This window comes from Saimiri boliviensis, chromosome 6 (genome assembly GCF_048565385.1).
Source record: "Saimiri boliviensis isolate mSaiBol1 chromosome 6, mSaiBol1.pri, whole genome shotgun sequence".
NCBI lineage: Eukaryota > Metazoa > Chordata > Mammalia > Primates > Cebidae > Saimiri > Saimiri boliviensis.
Window position 1 is genome coordinate 50760723 of NC_133454.1, and position 21792 is coordinate 50782514.

General features: G+C 43.3%; 1 protein-coding gene across 7 annotated transcripts in view; it reads right to left on the reverse strand.

Annotated features, from left to right (window-relative positions):
• Positions 1–4354: 4354 nt before the first annotated feature.
• The window catches only part of CADM1 (cell adhesion molecule 1), a 334707-nt gene continuing 317269 nt past the window's right edge, over positions 4355–21792 (reverse strand). For 4 of the 7 annotated variants that reach the window (XM_074400634.1, XM_003923675.2, XM_003923676.2 and 1 more), the window contains 2 exons: positions 9350–9481; positions 4355–7324 (listed from right to left, as the gene is read on the reverse strand). In XM_074400634.1, coding sequence (XP_074256735.1) covers positions 7206–7324; positions 9350–9481 — 251 coding nt within the window. In that variant the 3' untranslated portion in view covers positions 4355–7205. Of the gene's footprint in view, positions 7325–9349; positions 9482–21727; positions 21782–21792 lie in introns of all 7 variants that reach the window. The other 3 variants (XM_003923677.2, XM_003923678.2, XM_074400633.1) reach the window with 1 other exon arrangement.

Genomic DNA, 21792 nt, shown 5'->3' on the forward strand with positions numbered 1-21792 from the left:
GAGAAAATTGGTGATCTTGGCTGGGGCTAACGTGACTCAAGGCCCTTCTCGATGCATTGGTGTCTCTGCAAGGAAATCTATTATTTTCCATAAACTGTCTTAAGCATCTCCCGGGCTACATTTCTGGCTGTGTTAAGAATCAAGCCATCAAGAACAGCTGTGAATGTTACACACTTTCAGCAGCAGCAATGGGCTTTGGCAGGGAAGTAGGAGCAAAAAACCCAAGTAGGACATTTCAGTTGACAGTAATGGCATTTTCCCTTCCTTGTCCAAACGATAAAAGATTCATGTTCCTAATTGCAACACTATAGCTGCCCCCATCACTTTATTCTGGGAGAGGAGGTTAGAGAAAACAGGCCTAGAGAGAGGGAGAGAAAGAGAAAGAGAGAGAGATGGATAGTAATTTCATCACTAGCTAACAGAAACTGATTAGTGCAGAAGATTCCTTTCCATAGCAATACTTTTTAATCAGGTCTGCTGTGTCTGGGCAAACAGCTTTTGTGGATTAGCTAGACTTGAGCTTGCCAGCATCCACTGCAAGTTTAAACGATGAAATACACAACTACAGAGAAAACAAACCAAAAAGAGTAATAAAGTCACACATTTCAATATTCAGCAACCATTAAGGGATTTAAATATTTGCTTGCTATTAAAGGCCTGCATTAGGCTCTTCCAACACCAGCTCTGGAAGACTGAAATATCAATTACGGATCAATTTTCCCCCTAAGTAAACACTAATGCAGGATAAACAGTATTAGAAGATGCAATAGTAACATTGCTGACTTCAGGATGGACTTCCTGCTGGTAACAGCAAGTTTAAGCCTGGTGATTAATTAACCTGAGAAGATAGCTCTTAAGGAAGATTCGAGGCGGTCATGTCTGAAATATGACTGTGAACCTGTGCACATCTGGAGGGCAGCTGAAGTCCCAGGCCCAGAGAACCGGTTGATTTGCCCCTTAGTAGTGGTCCTCACTTTCCCCAGCTCAACACTTTGAAGGATTAGGATGGAGTAAAATGGGAAGCGGAGGTGGGTGTGCAAGCGTGTGAGAGAAAAAGCAGTAGACAAGGTCAGTTCCTTGTTGGAATTAATTCCGCATTTCAATAGGCAAGGCTCGAGTTGTATTTCCCAGCACTGACCGCCAGGGGCAGTAGACGTTTTATGTTCATTTGGGAATGAAAAAATAAAAAAAAAAAAAACAAAAAACAAAAAACAAAAAAACATAAAGGACAAAACAAAGTTTCCTGTGTACTGAAGAGCCTGGAAGCTGAGGGTTGGAAGACTTGAAAACAGAGAAGATTTTTGCTTTCAGGTCTCAGTTCAGGAATGGTCATGTGTAATGATGTGAGAGCGTGGTGGGGGCACTGATCGTGTAGCTCCTATTACAGGCACATTTCAACGTTTTGAGAAAAATACAAAAAAGGCAACGACTATGGTTTGCACTTTTAAAATATGCCATGTCGCATTCTGAAGGCCCCTCACAATGTATGATACAATGCTAAGGCTTTGCTTAGCCATTACCAAAAATGTTACTCCCTGATACTATTCCAGTGGGTCCTTGAGAATGATGGGGCCAATAGCTCTCAAGACTGGCTGGCTCAACTCTTCAAAGCCACCTGCAGGAAGGATGAACATGCCAACATCAAGGTTTGAAATACAGCACTGGTAGCCCATTCAGATTAGGTTTAACATAAGGCTCAGGCAGCCAGGTGCTTGACTATTCTCCCTTTAATCAGCTGGTATTTGCTGGGTGACTACTGTGTGACTTCCAGGGACTTTAATATGGTACTGAGCCACAAGGTCATGGATGATGGCCAAGAGTCTCTTCTTTCTTCTCCTATATGGGGGTGGTGGGGGAGCCAGGACATCCGAGTGCTTCAAAACTATACATGTATGGCTGTGAATACAAATTTCACCCTGAAGGAATTTGGCTGCCATTTCTTCATGACAAAGCACTGTGTATTTGGGACTCTGGCAAAAAGGTGTATCAATCTTGGGCATAATTTTATAATAAAACAAAAATACCTTCACTTAAGCAGGGTCTTTCTACCTGTAGCATCGTGACTGCATGGTTTCTTTGAGGTTCTGGATGACAGAATTAAAGGAGCATGTCTTCATGGAGTAAGTCCACAGTGGCATAAGAATTACATTTCAAGTAGACAGAGGACAGTGAAAGATTGCACCAATTAACAATTGCATATCACCTCGGGGTTCCAGTTGATGTATTTGGATAATGCCAGGCCAAAACATTTGTGAAAACTCTCTGGAGGAAACGAGGGCCATTTTTACTCTCGTACACACTCCTCAAATGAAGGAGCAGACAACTTATCAAGCTCCTTTGAGCAGGGACCGCTTCTAGCACCTTCTCATTTGCATACCTAGTGGAGCTCAAAAGGCAAATGTGAAGCAGTCACCAACTCCTGTCTGCCTCAGCTCAAGGAACTTCTGGGTCCCTTTTCTGTAGGGTACAGCATAAACCTGGAGCCTCATGCTGCAGACAAGGGGGAAAGGGGCGGTGAGACTGAACATACTGCATGCTACGTGACTTGGCATAACTCTGCTAAGGAATGGTGAAAAGGGTCATTAAACCTTTTAAGTCATGGTTTGCAAGAGCATGATGTGTCTATATGCACAGGAACACGCAGAGCTCCCTCTGAATAGTGACTACTTCTTCATAGCCATGGGTAACCTTCTATCTTTTGAGTCATCATCTCCTCTATCCTGTGACTGACAGGTAATGAACATGTAGTGTCTGGCACCTTTTTGACTGAGCGCTGGGTGCTGACTGCATATCTCATTGATCTCCCTTAACAACCTTCGAGACTATGGTGATGTCCACCTTGCAGAGCAGGAGACTGGGCTCTGCAGGTAGGCTGGACTACTCATTGGAGGGTTCACTGCTACGTGATGGGACAGGGATCTGAATGCAGGCAGCCTCATTCTACTGCGCTCTTTTGATCCTTATTCTATTCCATCTCTCTGGGTCTTTTTATAGAGAGGCAATGAACGAGTGCTCCCTACTGCTCCTTGCCCTCCGGCAGAGGCTAGGAGAGGTCACTGAAGTCTTGACTCCTCTGCCTGGACTTTTTAGTACAGCCACAAGACACAGCCCACCCTGCACACAGAACTGATTTCTTTCTTCTCCCCATACAAATCAGCGGCTGGCTGGGCTTGTTGCCCTCTGGACTTCTGACTCACTTTCCTTCTCCACGAAACTATCCCTTAAGATTCAGCTGGGGTCCCAGCTCCCGCGTGAGGCTGTCTGGGGATGTCTCTTCCCTTCCCTTCACTGATGTCGCTTCTCCAGAAAATTCTCATAGCGCTCCTTGTGCTTCGCTGTATTTGGTGGGACATCCATGGCTCAGGGTCACTTCATGTTTTCATGTGGAATAACTGACGCCCCACCTGGCCTCCAGAGACTGCCTTATACTTCTCTGCATCCCTCACTATGCTGGACATACAGCAGGTGCTCAGTAACTGCTTATCTGGTTAACTGATTTTTTTACACAGACAGATAAGAGGCCAGGCCAGGATGGATGTGGCCCAAGGGGAGGTGCACAGCCTTCGGCCTTTCTGGAGCTTACCTTTTCTTTTCCTGTGGAACTTTCCCCATTACATGGCCAAGGGAGGAAAGGGGAACTCAACCACAGCTGGGGGGATGGTGGGAAAAGGGCACTTTGGGTCTGGCCAGACGTTATCTGCGCATTTAGAAGATCAGCCACCATGATGTGTAGTCATTGCTCACTTTGGCCTGCAAGGCAAGGACGATGACAACGGACCAAATCCTGCTGTCTACCCAGGCCTGGAAGTCTCGGCAACCTAAACTGTAAGTGAGAACATTCTTCTGCAGGCAGCCAAGCCAGTCCTCCACGGCTCACATCTTCTGTTTATGAAAGGAGAAAGAACTTTAAATGAAGAAGGTAGAATGAATTGTTAAAGACACAAAATCCCAAAATAAGAGACAGGTGGAGCAGCCAACACAGGGAAGTTGGGGGCGGTGGGGGGTGAGAGAGGGGATGAGTGCAGGAGACACGTCCACAGGAGCGGCCTGTTCCCGCGGGCCCACCACGACAGCTCGCACACCTGCACAAATCGCTGAGTCCACACAGGAGCCCAGACTCAGCCACGGCACCCGGCTCACCTGTCCACGGAGAGTGGGGAAGAGAACAAGGACAGGAAGGATGAGCGGAGGAGGAGAGAGAATGCGGACCCCAGCAACCCAGCTGGCAGCAGGTCCTAGCATCTGCTGCCAGCATTCTTGGCCCTGCACACGGTCCTAAGGAGGAAGCTGGGACCAGAGGCCCATCTCTTCTCTCACTCGGCGTCCATAAGAAGTCCATAAAGAGATTAAAGGATCACTTTGTAACATTAATTTTTTTTTATTAAGAAGACAGATATTTTATAGTACTTCTTTTTTTTTCTTTTTTTTTTTGTAAAAATGGTATACATGAACCAATACAAAATGCGAATGGGAACATATGGATATGGAGTTTCTTACACTGTAACATTGTCCATGTACACCTTAAAACAGAACTGGCCTAAAGGGAAAAGTAAGACGTCGGTGTGACTAAAGAACAAGCTTATTTGGCATCAATTATACATCCTTCATTATTTTATATTCCTTTAAAAAACACAAAAAACAAGTTTGTTCTTTCTTCACTCTAAAAAAAGTGATCAACCTGTACAAAGTAATACTCAACAATACATTTCAAACAGTGCACTGTATACTTAAGAAAAAATACATAAACCAATATACAACTAAAATCCATAATTTCCTGTTTTTGCTTTGTTTTATTATTATTATTTTTCCAATGTGTGGGGCCTACACTTTGCAATCTACCTGAGACGGAAAACACCAATCGAAACACATGAACCTGAGACATGTCAACATTGTAAGCCATAAAGTTACATCAGGAACACTGCACTACTGTACACTTTTCAAAACAGAAAGATGGAAGGTCCCAAAAATGAGATGCCAATTCTGTGAGCAATGGTGTGATTTTTTGTTTTTTGTTTTTTTTTGTTTTTATTTTTTTCTAAAAAGAACAACTGAAAAAAACTTTTCAACAACATGCTAAATGATTCTCACCCTTCGATGTGGTTATACTATGGTCAGAATGGGTGCTAAGGGCTCGGAATAGAGCTGCACATTATAAAATTCATTGAAAAAGGGATGTTCATTGTGGCTTTTTGTCTTGGTTAAGTGCCTAGGGACAGGAGAGGGGTAAACAAAATGCTGCTCGATAATGGATTTTCTTTCACATACCAGTCCGTTCCCAAAAGGCCCCCATATTGCAATGGTTCTATCAAAGGTTAAAATAAAAACAAGAAAAATAAACACGTTTTCAAATAACAAAGAGTTGACACTTTTTTTCCCTTAAATAAATCAGCGTAAGTTTTCCACATAATGTAACAATAGTAAAAATGCACCTTGCAAAATCCAAAATTACTCACTGAAAATGTAATAGAATATATATTTATATATATATATATATATAGAGATCTATCTTTTTTGGATGCCATCTTTCCATAGGGACTGTTATCTGGAGTCTGGAGCCTTACCAAACATATGGTAAGAGTTGAGTTTTTGTCCTTCAGGACTACTTCTAGATTTCCTAGACATTTCAGTGAAAATCCCCACACTTCTTTAAAAAATGTAAATGGCAACGTGGACTCCTCTACCTTTTCCCAAGGCTCCCCATCTAAGATATGTTCAAGGTAACTGATTTTAGTAGCTATGCACTATGGCTGCCATCATGCGAGGATCAGTAATTTTTGGCAGATGGTTCTTAAGGCTGAGGAAAGAGGCCAAGGCTAGTGTATGAAAGGTAAAAAGATAAAAACACTCACATTTGAGTTTTGATTAAGTAACTGAAAATCCCTACATGCTGTTTTTCCACCTCTGCTCTGACCTATGGAGAACTGAGGGCGACAGCAGACCAGTGTGAGAACAATACCGGCCCTTCTTTTGTACCTCCTGCCTTTGTCAAGCCAAATCTGAAGGAATGAAAGTTTCACACAGATTCGAGTTGGAAATCCCAGCATGACAAATATCTGTAATATACAGTACATGCAGGCCACATCCTACTGCCTTCCTAACTAAGCACAAAGGAAAAAGAAAACATTAACCCTGTCCCATTCAGTCATTCGCACGACACACGGACTTGCTTTTTCCTACAAATTAGTGAGAAGTAAGGCCGATTGGGAAAGGCGGATGGAATCATTTGGAACAGAAACAACCAGAGCAGAACTATATGTCCCCCCTCCCTACTTCCCCTCCTGTGGCAACTCAAATTTGTCCACTTATATAAAAGGAACAGACCTCACCTGTCAGGTCTGTTTAGGGCATGGAAAAAGGAGGAGTCCTTTCCGCCCCAAACCTTTCTGGACAGCGTGGGGTATCTATACTGAGCCGTCTAGATACAGAATTAAAGACAGATTCAATCTCATTGTGACACACCTCACTTGCAGATAACCCTGTACAGTAATGTAGTTCCACAGCAAACAGAACATTTTCTGAATCACAGTCTAATTTTCTAGTCTTCACTGCTCTAAGTATTTGAAACATGGGCAGCAGCAAAGAGTTTTCATTGTTTGTTCACCCAAATCTTTACGACAACAGAGAAGAATGCATTATGGATACACTAAATTCTGAACTATGAAATCTAAGCTGTGCTGGTTCTCCTTTTATGAAACTGAATTTGGAACAGAAAGCAGTTACCACAAAAATAAACAAAAGAAAGTAAAAACAAGAACAAAACAGGGAAGGAAAAGAGTTTAAGGAATCCCAGCAGGCAAATTCCAAAATGGGAGATTTTGGAAAAAATCCAAAATTTGGGGGGGAAGGGTATAAATGTGCACAAAGGGAGTAAAAAAAAAGGAACGCAACAAACAAACAAAAAACAAGGCACAGAATTTTCTGCAATCTACTGAAACTAAATCCAAGTATCCAAGTTTGACTTGGTAGGAAGAAATAAAAATTAAACAAACAAACAAACAAACAAAAAAAGAGGTGTCAAACAGCAGAGTGTACTTTCCAAAGAACATTTTTTTTTTTTTACACAGCAAATCCCAAGCCTTCCCAGTCTCACACCTTTCCACCCATTCATAAAAAAACACACGAATTTCTCGCAAGTTCCAATATCACTGTCTCTTTATCATCTAAATAGGGCCAGTTGGACACCTCATTGAAACAAAAAGGCTGATCTAGATGAAGTACTCTTTCTTTTCTTCGGAGTTGTTCTGTCCTCCTTCTGCATTGATTATAGCTGTGTCTGCGTCTGCTGCGTCATCGGCTCCTTTGGCTTCATGAGTGAAGTATGTACCTGAAAGATGAAGGGGTAAAGCACCGTGACTGTCTGATGGCCTCTGTGTAAAGTGGTACAGAGATGGCAACTTGCTTTATGGCCATCATCAGCCGAAGTGGTGTGCAGGCAGCAGAGGGGAAAAAACAATTGGAAGAAGAGAGCGGGGTGGGTGAGACAAATGGGGATCCAGGGGTTCCAAAGGCACCACTCCAACTGAACCGCTGCGATATAATTCAGCAAATGAGACATTAGAGCAGTGATTATGACCAGAGGATGTCAGCAGAAGAAGACGTGAGTGGGAGCTAAAAATGCAGAAAGCTGGAGAGCTGCTGACTAACGTATAAACAGTAAACACCAATGACCAATGACCAGATATGTGCACGTACGTGGTTAAAGACCAAAGCAAGGGAAGAGCAATTAGCCAATAAATGAATTAGGGCCCTGATGATGCTTCTGTCGTCATCTCAACTCATGTATTTGAACCACAGTCTCCTGTCTTTATGAAACATTATTGCCTACGCATAGGTGAGAATGTGCTTGAACTTGCACAAGTGTGTTTGATTTTCCTATGTCTTCCATGTTAGAGTGAGGTTCCAGATTGAGAAAGAATTTGACATTGCTGGGGTCAAGGTTTGGGAACTCTCTTAATGAGCAAGTGAGTCTCTCTCATTATGTAACTCTAGCCCGGACCCGGATTCATGGATTTGCTAATTGGCACAGCCACTTTATAATGACGTTAGACAGATGTTACAAAGTTAGGGACACTCTTATCACCAAACCCCAACAGTTTACATGGAGAACGACAAAGACTGCACCTCAGTATGCTATATAGGTGGAACTTAAACTGCCTGCCATAATCAAATAATCTTCCTCCTGTTACATACTGTATTCCTGAAGCGTCTTCTACTTAAAAAGGTTGAGACATTCCCTATATTTTCAGGTTTTCAAAGTGACAAATCTGAGAAAGCAAGCGGTCAAACGCTTCTCGGTATCCTTTTTTCCTGCTGTAGAGTGACACACATGTTCCCTTACCCTGGTCCTTCACAGCTGCTGCTCAGATGCTGTCCTGCTCTTTGGCCTTACCTCCTGTCTCTATCAAGCTTGCCACCGAGAGGCTGGGAGTTCTTGGCCAGACTGCCTCCTGAGTGTGGGCCGAGGGTGAAGTACGGACAGCTCTGATCGTCCTAAACTGTTTTATGCTTGAGACAGGCACTCTGTATCCTAAAGGTGCTTAAGTACCTCAGACCTCCACTGCTGTGCTCAAGGGACCTTCCCCCAAACCCAAGTTCAACAATCAAGCAGTATGCAAGCACCTAGAAAACTCTGCAAGCTCACTGCACAGTGCTTGAGAAAAACAACTGAGAGAGACAAGGGCGAACAAAGAAAAGGAAGAATAAATTACCAAGAGAGGAGAAGAGGATCAGAGCAGCATGGGGCAGAGAGGAGGGGCATTGGAAAAGATGATTGCCCATCCAGACTGCACAGTTGATAAGTGTGATGATTAATGGCAATTTGAATCAATTGCACTAATTTTAAAAATACATATTTATGTGGCTTTTAAGGCAAAAAAATTTCTTTAGCCCAGGCACATCAAACCAAGGAAGTCTTCTAGCCACTGTGACCAGCTTACTCAGAGTCTGGGGCCAGAGAACAGGGGGAACCCCTCTGCCTCAGAAAACAGTAGGTTGTGGATGCACTTTTTCCGTGTTTATCCTTTGGGGGTTCATGCCACATCTTGCACACCAGCCTCTACTTTATCATTTTTCCTGTATCCCCAATTATGAATGGCAGAATAACAACTCTACAAAGCTTCATATTTAGAGAAAATCTGAATCAAGGAGTGCTGCTCATCAACTCCCAGAGTCCTAATCAGCAGCTGCTAAGATTTCTGCGTTTTTTTTTTACCCCCCCCTTCCAGTTTCAGGAATCAGAGAGGCCATGTGGCCACATACATCAAACTGCCTATCAAGAACAACCTTGTAAAGTCCCCAAAGGGAGAAGCTGGGGGGACACGCTGCTCCTGCCTGCCGAAGCCTTGCTTACCTTTATGTCTGGCAAAATAGCGCCCCAGAATGATGAGCAAGCACAGCATGGCGAACACCACCACCGCCACGACGCCGCCGATCACGGCATGATCCACTGCCCTGATCGAGCCTTCTTCACCTGCTCGGGAATCTGTTGAAATCAGAAGAGGAATAGGGATGTAGAGCTTACTACAAGGCACCAGAAGCCCCGGCGACACTGTCTCCAGGGTCAGAGGGTCACCTTCCTTTTTAATGGAGGAGTCAGAGAGAACAATCGAGATGGATCAAGTTACACTGAGGGAACAGGCTGACCTGTCCGGTGCTGAACTGATCTGTTCTCCCCAGAAGGCAGTTTCATGATAAACAGCATAGGAGGGTTAAAGCATGTGGAACAAGCTTAGGGAGGCAGGGAAGGAAGAAATAGTCTATCTGGCCCTGACCTAGTCTTAGCGTTCACTCTACCTGTTTCCAGTTGCAGAGCCTAATTAAGGAGGTTGACCTGACAATGTGAGGGTGCTCTGAATAACACCTTAAGGCAAGGATGGAGCATCTTTCTATAGATGCCCAGTGACTTTTACTCCCTGATAGATTAGGTATATGCATAGGAAAAGCAAGGGACTCAAAAGCCATGGCTGCCTGGAGATAAAACAAGGATTATGAGACTAAAGACAAATGACAGGCTTGCTACATTTAGGATGTATGAGGGAGTAAGCCTCAATTTAAAACCTAAAAACCTATTTCAAAAGAGACAGCAAGGAATAATTGTCCATTGGCAACAGACAGTTTTTATTTTATTTATTTAACACCTTGCAATGCAATTAATTTTCCTTTATAAGCATCACTCCCTCAGGATGTCTTCTTCCGACTGAGGAACGACATGTTTGGCTGGGGAACAACTCCAGAATGAACCCAGAATGAGCTATGGCGATGCAGAATGGATGTATGGCAGTGTAAACAATTTTAATTTAGGAATGTGGCTACATCACCCCTTGCTGAAATCCTAATGGCATCCGAGATTTATAATGTAGTAAAAAACAATTATTCTCCCGTTGATTAATACATTAACATTTTGGAGTGGAAGCTAAACCATTGTCTTTTTTTTTTATTGAGTCAAGTACGACACCTCCATTAAAATGATTTACTAGCTGTACCTTACAATTTAAGCACAGCAGCAACAGAAACGGTAAAAATCTTTTAACTTTACATGATTTGTGAAGTCATATGTGAAGGATTTACCATTTGAATCTTTCAGTACAAGAAGCACATGGCCTATAAATCTGTCCCCCTTGCAGTTGCTGGACGCCTAAGAGAAATGCATTTCACCAGGAAGACTGAGAGTGCAAATTCAAGTCAATTTTTAAGAAAGATTTATCTCTGTCTCTCTCCAAAGAACAGAGCAAATCTCTGAAGCCTCCACCTCTAATAATATTTGAAGTTTATCGATCAAGTGTACAGATCCGTGACAGCTAAAGGTAATGGTGCTCTTTTGAGCCGAAACCTGATACAACACTTTCAGCAGGAGGGCATGATTTACACTTTCTATCAATATTTCCAATTCTGCTCTGAGATTAAGTACTGAAGGATGTGGGGAAATAACTCGTGACTGAGGGTTCCATGAAAAGTGCTTTAATTAAAAGAGTTTAAATTTTAAAATGAAGTATTTAAAGTGTTTCATTAAGTTATCTTTGAAAGGACTACAGAAAAACCCAAACCCAAACCCAAACAGAAATGCCAAATCAGAGGCAGCAGCAGGTCGCGCAGGACAACAGGATGATGGGAGTTTAATTGGAGAAGGGAGCTGGGTTGGAGGCAGAGTGCACTGCAGCCAATTAGCCTGCTCCGAGCCGAGCGAGCCCCTCCAGCAATGTGTCTAATAAGCTCGACTTGAAACGTGGTGGAGAGGAATATCCCTCCTCAGCCAAAAGTGTTGCCGACCGCAGATGCTGCAGCCCCCATTGTCTTGAAAGTCATTTCAACAAGGCAGAACTCAGCCAAGGGAAGTTACTTTTTGCCCCCCTTTTAGAGACGACAGAGCTGGTTGAAGGGGAGCATTCCTCATGGGGTGCTGCTGGACATGTGGTGTCTGCTGGAGGAGAGTGCTTGACACACTGGAGATGTTCAGTCCAACTGCACAGAAGCAAAATTGCTCATGGGGGACAAAAGTAACAGAAAAGACAGCAAGTTGTGTTTTCCTTAGGGAGCTCTCAAAACAGGGAATCTTGTGGGAATGAGAATTAACTCATCTCCAATGGCCATGAGCTTCAGACCTATTAAAATTGATGTCTTTCAACACACTCCGTGTGTCTTAAAACTGGGGGAGGAAAACAAGTGAGACTAGATAAGGATGGGAAAGTTAGGCACAAGACGCAAGAGGTGAAGAGGTTCCCGTTCTAGGAATACTGAGAACAGAGTGAAGCTTCGAGAAGCTGTCCAGCACAGTTCTAACCCATTTCGGGAAAGGCACTCTCTTGTCCACTCTTAATAAAAGACTGCCTCCCCTCCATGCCTAGACACAGGAATATTCTGGAAGCCTAAGGGAGGAGGGGGAGGGGAGAGACAGAGAGGCTCTGTGACAAAGAAAAACAAAACCCTCCCCTACACAAAAAGACCTCACAAGGCATCTATCTGTGGGATTAATTTCTTGAGCCAAAACTGTTCACTTGCCCTTTGCTCTCCATGAACTTTGAGCTAAATATGCTCTGTGTTGCTATTTTCCCCTGTACTTTGCCCAAATTCAATACTAAGGTTCTCATTATCTTCCCCACCCTCAAGGACACACATATTTTACAGATACTTATTTATAAGGGTAATCTCTCCAGCTATCTTCTGATAATCACTTTGATCAGAAAGTTTACTACCACCAGTTAATCACCAAGACATTTCTCCTGCCTTCGATTACTGCAGATGGACACAGAAGGTAACTGATGTTTAATTTACAGGGAACACTGTCGGTGAGGAGCGCCTTGCCGCCTCTTCCCACCCCCACTCCCACCTCCTGGGATTACGTGGGAGGTGTTAATAGAGTTGTGCCTGTTCACTGAGTGCCTCTGTCTTGGCCTTCTCTATGAAAAGCAGAGCTGTTTCTGGAGTCATCTCAGTCCGTTATTTCCACGTGTGGGGAGGGTGGGTGAGTGTTCATAATAATATGGATTGGCTCAACGCAGCAGGGCCGGGGTGAGCTGGCTGCACCTGCAAGCTATGCCTCACTCATGACATGAAGCAATCGTGTAAGATGCTGCCCAGAGGGGCACTTGGCTACTGGAGTCACACGAAAACCAGAAATGGAAGGAAATACCGACCACCAAGAGAAGCATGGCTCTGACCAAGTATGTCAGTTGCTTGACCTTTTCTCCCATTCCCAAGGCAAGGACTCTGACCAATTCCATGAGAAGTTACTTCTAAGTGGAAAGGCTATGGGTTTCCCCATCAGTCACAGATCCTGCTCCTTTAGGGTGCAGACCTCTTCATTCAGGTCCCATGAGATGCTGGCTTTCCTGGGGACATCCTCTTCAGATTCCTGGCTCCTTTTTTGAATCAGGTGGGCAAGGAAACCAGAGGCAGATTCTACAGCTGCCCCCAGCTTGTCAATTGAAAAATAAATGCAGGAGTGGAAAACACTTTTAAACATGCCTGATGCTCAGGCATGTGGACGTCTCTTCGGTTTAGCAAGTCATGTTTTCTTGTTCCCTAAGAGGCTACAAGTGTTCCTCTTACTAGTAACGGGTGTTAAGAGTGACTCTATTCTGGGACTAAGCTCTGCTCCATCATCCTGAAAAGTAAAGCCATGTTTTTGCTTGGTGAATGGTTACCAAGGTTATTCCAGCCTCAAAGAACCAAGCATGATCGCATAACACAGTCCGACTGGAGTTAAGAATCTCATCCAAATCATTTCACATGTGACCTCAAGTGAGTTAGGTCTAGTAGTCCCTGAACGATTCTGATTTGCAGATGCATCGCGTCAAGGTTGGGAGGTGTCCCTGACAGCTCACAGCTGTGGTCAACCCTCCCTGCCCGTCCTGGCCCATCCTGCAGCCACTTCCATGGCTCTAAGTGTGACAGACAAATCATCAGCTGTTTAGTATTCGGGAGTTAGCTTTTCTTTTGGCAAAAAGCTGAAACAACTTGGCTCCAGGTGAGAGTTTACAAGCTGCTTGCGGAATGTTAAGTTGGCTACTACTGTTTGGGCCAGAGCTTCAACAACCCTGGGCTCGCTTTAGCGTCTTAGAAATTGCGGGACAGAAAAATCTCAAAGCAACTCCCAAGAGTGATGCCCCAAACGGCTCAGATTTCTTTACCTTGGGCCAGTTGACCTGGCCCAATTCATTCCTCATGGGCAATATGAAGGGGAACGTTCTAAAGGCAGGAGTTCCCTAGGGCCTGACAAGAAAGGTGACTGCTAGTGGAACTTCAGTCTCCTTTCCCCGTCCTTCTAGGAGACTTTTCTTTCTCTACTTGCTTTCTCTCTTCAAACTCCTCGCCAGAGTCTTAAATGCGGCACTCTGGCAGCCGTGCTGCCTGTATTAAACAGGGCTCTGCAAGAGATCCTGGTTTCTATGGCTACTTTACCACTTGGCATGAGATGTGTAGCATAAACCGCCACGCAAATGCCATAATCATGGATCTGTGATAAGCCTAGAAGGCTCTGTTGCCAAAGCAGGGATCCATGGTTAACTAGAGAGTGGCTAGTTCATCCTAGACAAGCTCCTGGCACATAGGGACTCTGGCAGAAGGACTCACTGAGCAGAATCTTCACTGTAACTGCTGCCTGCCCACCCTGAAGCCCTCAGCTACACATAGTCCAAGGTCAGTCTTTTTGCCAAAAGGACACCAAGTTTTCTACCTCTGAGGAGTGAAGGGTGACACAGTGATACACAATAAAGTATGCAGCATGAGGCATGGCAGTCACACTGCACTGGGTCACTCTCTCGTCTCAAACATCCCTAGCTCAGGCTGGAAGGCGCATTTAGCAACGTGGTGCTTAAATGCACACCTTTAACTCTTTTCATAGGTCATAAACCACCGCAGCTCTCGTCTTTAATATTTGAGCCCTGGGGAGGTTCTAATGATATTAGTCCTCCTATTTCCATTGAGGGACGGTTCAGATGCTCAGCGTTCTGTGCTTCCCCCATCCATGGATGACAGGAGGGAAAGAACTGTTGCTGACTTTTTGCAACAGTTTTGTCACTTGGCTCCGTTTTAGTTTCTTTCCTGGGCTGAGATCTTGCTGGATAAGTCAGTTTAATTAAAAAGTCTCAGAATCGGTGTTTGTAATGGAAATGCTGCCTCCAGCTTCCTAGGTTTGTAGGGATTAGTCTATATCAGAGAAAGCTTAGTGACTGTGATGTCATTTGTTACTTCTTGCTAGGAAGAAAGAAAAAGCCTGGTAGTAGATTTCCCAAATCTGAAGCAAAACCATGATTTGACCTAAAAAAAAAATTACACTCAAGAAAACCTGGCACCATCTGAAAATGTAACTACCCATTCTCGTCTATTGTAGCTCCCGTCCATGGCAACAAAAATAAGTGTGCATTTTAAAAAGCACAACTTTATTACTGAAGGGGAACAAACTGAATGGCATGCGCTGACAAAATGCCACATTATTTGCTAATCCTAATATGTTATTCTTCTTTAAGATTTGCTTTTCTCAGCACCAATTCAATTATAGATGCTACAAATCCTTCTGACATTTAATTCCCTCTTGTCAAAGAGTAGTAAATGTATACAGTACATGCACAGCTTTCCCATTAAGATGTTAATATATATTGGAGCACACTACCCTTTATGCAGCATAACCTTTCTTTTCTGTCTTCTTAGAAAGTGGACAAGAATGAATAAACGTAAAGCAAGAAAATCATGAAGACTCCCATATAGCATCCCAGGCATCTAATACTACACGTCAGCTGCATTCAATTCTAGCAATGTAACTGCATCTATACTCACATTTCAAAGGAGCTATGTTAAGCTACTTAAAGGAAAACTGCAGTGATCATCCTCATTGTGCCACCTGTAGCTCAGTATGTGTTCATTTAAATTAGAAGTACTGCACACAGATGTTGGCTATACCTTGTTACTACTTAATGATCAGGACTGAGGGCTCTCTTAAACTATCACTGGCTACATTGCTTTCCAGAAACAGGCCTGAATAGGAGATGAGTTAGGAGTTCTCCTGCATGGCCCACTGGAAAGAGCACTGGACTTGCTGTAATTTCTGGGATAGAACGTGAGCTTCGTTAAGTTTTCTCTGTGACGTCAGGCAAGTCAATCAGGCACTCTGAGCCACTGAGTACAATTACGGACTTCACAGGGTCGCTTTGAGAGGTCACTGCCTGAAAATGAGAAGTGCCTAACTGGCTCAGGACTTGGCCTATCATAGGGACTCGGTGTTTGCCAAATTTAAATCTCCTGTATTAGAGCCTAAGAAGGGCTTTTCCAGTTCTTACCACCAACCCAAGGGAAATAATTACCAGTTAATTAGGGGTAAACGTCGTACTGCATACTTAGCATTGTCCACACATGGTAAGATGCCCCATAAACACTTACTGAGTTGAAGTCACCAAGTTCTTTCTTTTCATTTGTGCAGAACTGACAGTGTAACTAACAGCTTAGCTGTCCTCTGTGAAGGTCAAGGCTGTGGGCCTGGCAGCTGAAGGCCGTCTGATTCAAGTCGTGATTCAGGTGTACCATTTGAGTATCAAGATATTAAATACTATTGCCAGCTAAGTATGAAAACAGTGGTTTTTTTGTTATTGTTGATTTTTTCCTCTCTCAAATTCCCTGATTGAGTTAATTTAACCATGAGTGGAAATAACCTGATCCAACAGGATGCAAATCCTCCCAAGGCATTTAGCATGGCCAGAGACACTTAACAGTTGTGCTTGAGTCCACTCTGCTCATCTCATGAAAGTACAGATTTAGAAATGTGATCGTCTTTTCCACTTTAAGCAACAGGAGGGCACTGAGGATGACACCAGAGTTTTCCTTAAAGGAATATACACCTAATAAAGAGGACAGTTGTCAAGTATTTCCAAACATACATTTCCCACTAGAATCTCTCTCTGGAGAAAGATGCTTCAGTGGACCTCAGGCATTTGGGGGCGTGAGGAGGATGGATTAATGAATATGGTGAAGTCACCCCAAAGCAGTGTCCAACCTGTAGAACTAGAATTCACACTTTGCACTGTGGCCTGCCAACTTTTTAATTCGGAAGGAAAGTTCCTGTTTGATGGTCTCCTTCCTTCCCATGGTGGAAACAGGAGCATGTTGGATTATGAGAAAGATCAGCAGCAGGAGACAGTTCAAACACATTGTGGGGAAGTCGCAGGTGAGCTGGTGTGGACCCAATGTGATTTCTTCAGTCTACTGCCTTGTAGGAAACAGAATTTTAAAAGGGAATTTACATGGTTTAACCTTTTCCAGCCATCACTTTCCCATGGCATTCAGGGTCAACTCAGGAGGAAATTGATCCCATAATTAGGGTAATCAGTGGGACAATAGCACTGAAGTACCAGAGCAGACTTTAGGTCTTCTTTGAGGAGAAAGAGCTTGATTTGACACTGGGAAAAAATTCTTCCCAGGTTACTCATCACATTGCTCTATGCCTGATGGGCTGTAGATAGCCTGACTTTCCCCTCATTCCCAAATACGCACACTGAATTGAAAAGGGTCAAGAGGATTACCAAAGACCCCAGCACACAGGAAGCTGTGGATTTCATAGGGGGAATGGTGGCCTCTGCAAATCAAATTCTCTATTTCCTCTAGAGCCAGGAAGACCCATGCTTCACTTCTCACTGTCTCCTAAGTAAACTCAATTTCCTCTTTTTTTTTTTTTTGAGATGGAGTCTCACTCTTGTTGCCCAGGCTGGTGTGCAATGGTGTAATCTTGACTCACTGCAACCTCTGCCTCCTGGGTTCAAGCAATTCTGCCTCAGCCTCCTGAGTAGCTGGGATTACAGGCATGCACCACCACACCTGGCTGATTTTGTATTTTTTTTTTTATTATTATTAGAGATGGGGTTTCTCCATGTTGCTCAGGCTGGTCTCGAACTCCTGACCTCAGGCGATCCACCCGCCTCGGCCTCCCAAAGTGCTGGGATTACAGGTGTGAGCCACAGCGCCTGGCCAGTTTCCTCATTTATAAATGGAGACCAACGGCCCTTCCTTAACAATCTTGAGATTTTCATGAAAATCTTCTATAGCTGGCTCATTCTCATCTATCTGGGTCTTCCTGTCACAACAGCCTTCCCTGGTGAGCTTTTCTACACTGGCCTCCAGCTTCTCCCAGCCCCAGCCCCTCACTTTCACTTTATCCAGTTTTATTGTTTCACAGCTTTTGTCACTGTCCAAAATTAACTTGTGTTTTGAGTGTATCTCCCTCACTAGTGTGTCGCTGTAGGAGAGCAGGGGCCCTGGCTCCCAAAGGCCACGGCAGCTCTGGCTCCTATTGGTCTTGTTCACTGCTGCATCCCCGGTGCCCAGCCCAGAGCCCAGCACAAGGAGCTCAAGTAATTTTGTTGAATGAATAAAGATCAAATGAAGTAATACATGCAAAAGAGCTTTCTAAGTTACATAGTATGAGGCAGATACAAGCCAAACCATGCCATGCTTTAAATTTATGGGCCATAACTTAAATATATCTATACAGTCCATCTGGTTTTTGGTGTTTTATTATCATTATTGTTGTTATTACTCTACCAAGAGAATAAAGTAGTCTGCTTGTCAAATCTGGACCACACTTTATGTGGGGGTCAATTAGGAAAGAGTTCCCCCTAAATGGTACAGCTACTGAAAGTTTCTCACACACATTTCAGGCAAGTTTAGCCAGGACTTTAAGGCACTCCCAGTAACCTGAAGACCACATATCCCACAACTCGAGGACTGATAATCTAGATCAAAAGACCTTTAAGTGCTTCTATTATCTACATATGGCTTTTCCTTTTTTTTTTCTTTTTTGAGACGTAATCTCTTTCTGTTGCCCAGGCTGGAGCACAGTGGTGCCATCTCAGCTCACCGCAACCTCCACCTCCGAGTTCAAGCAATTCCCTTGAGTCAATGCCCTCCCCAACCACCACGACCAGTAGCTGGGACTACAGGCATGTGCAACCACGCCAGGTTAATTTTTGTGTTTTTAGTAGAAACGGGGTTTCTCCATGTTGGCCAGGCTGGTCTCAAACTCCTGACCTCAGGTGATCCACCCACCTCAGCCTCCCAAAGTGCTGGAATTACAGGTGTGAGCTGCTGTGCCCAGCTAAATGTAGGCTATATTTTGAAACCACGTTTCTTGTATAATCCATTTAGGGGACTACAGTTGGTTCACCTAGATTCCTCCTAACACCTAGGTGAGGGTTAGCAAAGCCACTTAGAATTTGCCCTCCACCATTTTTTTTTTTTTTAATGGATTGTGAGGGAGATGTTGTAGGAGTTTTCCAGATCACTTTCTTGTTTTGTAGGGCAAGAGCTGAAAGCATGTTTTGAGGAATCATGACAGCCCTGGAATTTGTCGGTGCCTCTGCTTCCAAAGCAGAAGACTGATGGATTTCTTGAACTGTGCTGGAGGGCCATTTTCTGGCACACTGTATATTTACCACCTCACTCCACTAAACAGTTCCCCAAGGCCCCTCCACTGCTGAACGGAGAGAGGCAGTTGGAGACATTTTGAAAAAGTTTTAAAATAAAATAGAAGGATAAATATGCTTAAAGCTATTCTATTCCACATGGGTGGCAATAACCACCAGCTGTCACCAGGAAACAGCAGATGTAATTGATAAAACAATTCAAAACTCTTATGGATCCATCATCAATAAAGTTAACACCCAAAAAGTAAATGAAAGGGTTCAAAGTAGAACTGGATAAGCTCCCTCAGGCCTGCCAATAATTAAATCACTGAACTACACACGAGCATAATTTCTTTATGCAGATTAAAGAGGAGGATCGGCCAGGCAACTTGCTTTGCTGGGTGAGAATGGAGCACCATATGTTGCTTATGAAACTGCCATTAACTAAGGTAGCACTGGTATGTGGGAGAGGTGGGGACAAAGGGGGCAGGTAGAGGATAAACCATCATTATTTGGAAGGAAATTGAGTACATAACGTTTATCCATAATATAGAAAGGATGAAATTTCTACCCTGATGCAGCAGGGAATGGATGATATTATTCATTACCACAGTTTAGCATTAAATGTGCAACACCTACTCTAATTTATTGATGGACTGTTTAAGACGGGTGTTAACCTGTTTGTCTTGTATTATAATTGAATTCAGTCTCTAGGCTACAGAAATTTGAGAAGTTCATCCTTTCTCAATCAATATGCTCCCCTTCAGTGACCCATTTCAAGACAGCTTCATAAAAATAATGTATTTTGTTTTAATAAATTTAAACACTATGACAGCTGCTCAATTTTTATTGGTTGTTTTTTTTTTCCCTTCAGATGTCTCTTTGCTGCTGAGTGAAGCCAAGCTCACAATCAATAGTAATTGATTAATCAGCATCCCCTTTGAACAAAGGTGCTAATCAGTTTTTGATTAGTTCATCAAACCAGATGCAAAGGCAGCCCAGCCCAGCCTGATAGTTCATCAGTGTTCTACATGACTTACGGCTCCTGAGCAATATATGACTGCAGTGTTCCTGAAGGGAGTGGGGGAGGGGGACAACATAATTATTAATTTAACTGAATTATTATGAACACAAACAGTTGTTGGTTTATTGCTTCTGACTCGGGTGATTGATAGAACTGCAGCAGGGACCCATCTGACATGGCGCAGTGCTGAGGCCCAGAGTATTCCTAATTGATGATGCTGGTGGAAGGGGTAGATTCAGTCACATTTTCCTAAAGAGGAGAAAAATGACTTTTGCATATTTGAGTGATCCTTGTCTGGCTACTGTGCCAAGAGGGATCAGGGCCAACACACCCACCAGCTTTCTTAGAATCTTTGAGAAGATCCAACTGCCAGGGATACTGTGTCAAAGAGAGTTGTTTTCTTTATGGTCAGAACTGAGACTGTCTGTCACCAGAAATACAAGCAGAAATTGCTTACTTCCAGCATCCCATTTTAAGCAGGGAGAAGGACTTATCCACCCTTATTTTAAAAGAAAACGAGGCAAATGTTTTTGGAACTTCTCTACACCACAAAGAAGAGACCAAAAAAAAAAAAAAAAAACAACAAAAACACCCTCTTGATGGGCCCACTGTCTTCCTAATCTATTTATTTATCTAAATGCATTAGGATTTGGAAATTCATTCATTCATACAGTAAGTGTCAATTGGGTGCTTAGTACATGACAGGTGTACAGCAGTGAATAAGACCAGCATGGCATCCTGGAGCTTCCAGTCTGTAGAAAAATAAATCCAACAGCTAAACTCAAACTACATGCTACATACAGCAAAGTGAAGATATCCCTGAGGTTTGTCAGAAGCACATAGCTGGCAATAAATCTACTGCATTTTGAAAAATTGGCTACTACTATCTTATTCTCTCAATGGATAAGACTTATAGTTAAGGACTGTACCTCAACAACCAACTATTAAAGGGAGCTTCAGTAAAAGCTCCTTGGGAATCTTTCTTTCCAATAGGCTTCAGTAAGTGTCTACAGTCCTATGACTTAATTTCTCCACTGCAATAACAAGGAAAGGGCCTTGCTTACTGACTTATTAAGTGACGAATGGAAACATTTAAGCTATAACTGGTTGGCAGTGAAGTCCCATAACATCATGGATGCTCATATAATTGTTTAGCTCTGACCACTTTAAATCTCCTCCCTCCCTCCCTTGTAGGATATGCTTCTTATTCTGGATTAGTAACACCTAAATCCTGGAATCAAGCATGAAACCTACTTTTGCAAGAGCTCAGTGTGCTGTGAAAGAGGTCTGAGGTGGATAATTAGTTTACATCATGGTGTGTGACAAAACAGTCGCTCCCCCCTCCTCCCTGCCCTTTCTCACTCCTGACTTCTAAGATAACTACAACATGGCTTTTCTAGTCTCCACAGAAGGAGGCAGTCAATGTGAGTTGTTTCTTTAAAAAAAGATCTTGTCACATAATCCAACATCCTTAAATTGCTTTGTAATGCAACAAAATTTCTCCAGACACATTATATATCTAGGACATAAACATTATTTGAAGCCACTGAACAGAGTGGCTTTAGTACAATCCCAAAGGTAACTTGACCTCTCCTGCATTAATTGAATCGTCCCCAATCTGAAATATAAGTATCACTACCACAGAGAAAAGAGGTGGGTAGTGGACCGGGAAGGAAGACAGTATTGATAAAAATTTGTTTTTTGTTAGTCTCAAAATCCACACTTACTGATTGCTCAGCAAACCAAATGGCCATTTTGTAGAAGTGGATAGAGCACCCACAGGTTGGACACTGCAGTGCCTTACCTAATGACTAGCCCTTACCTGAGAGGTCCTCACTGTCCAGTTCTTCTGCGGAATTGGGCAACTGAGTAAGGCCTTACAAGTAA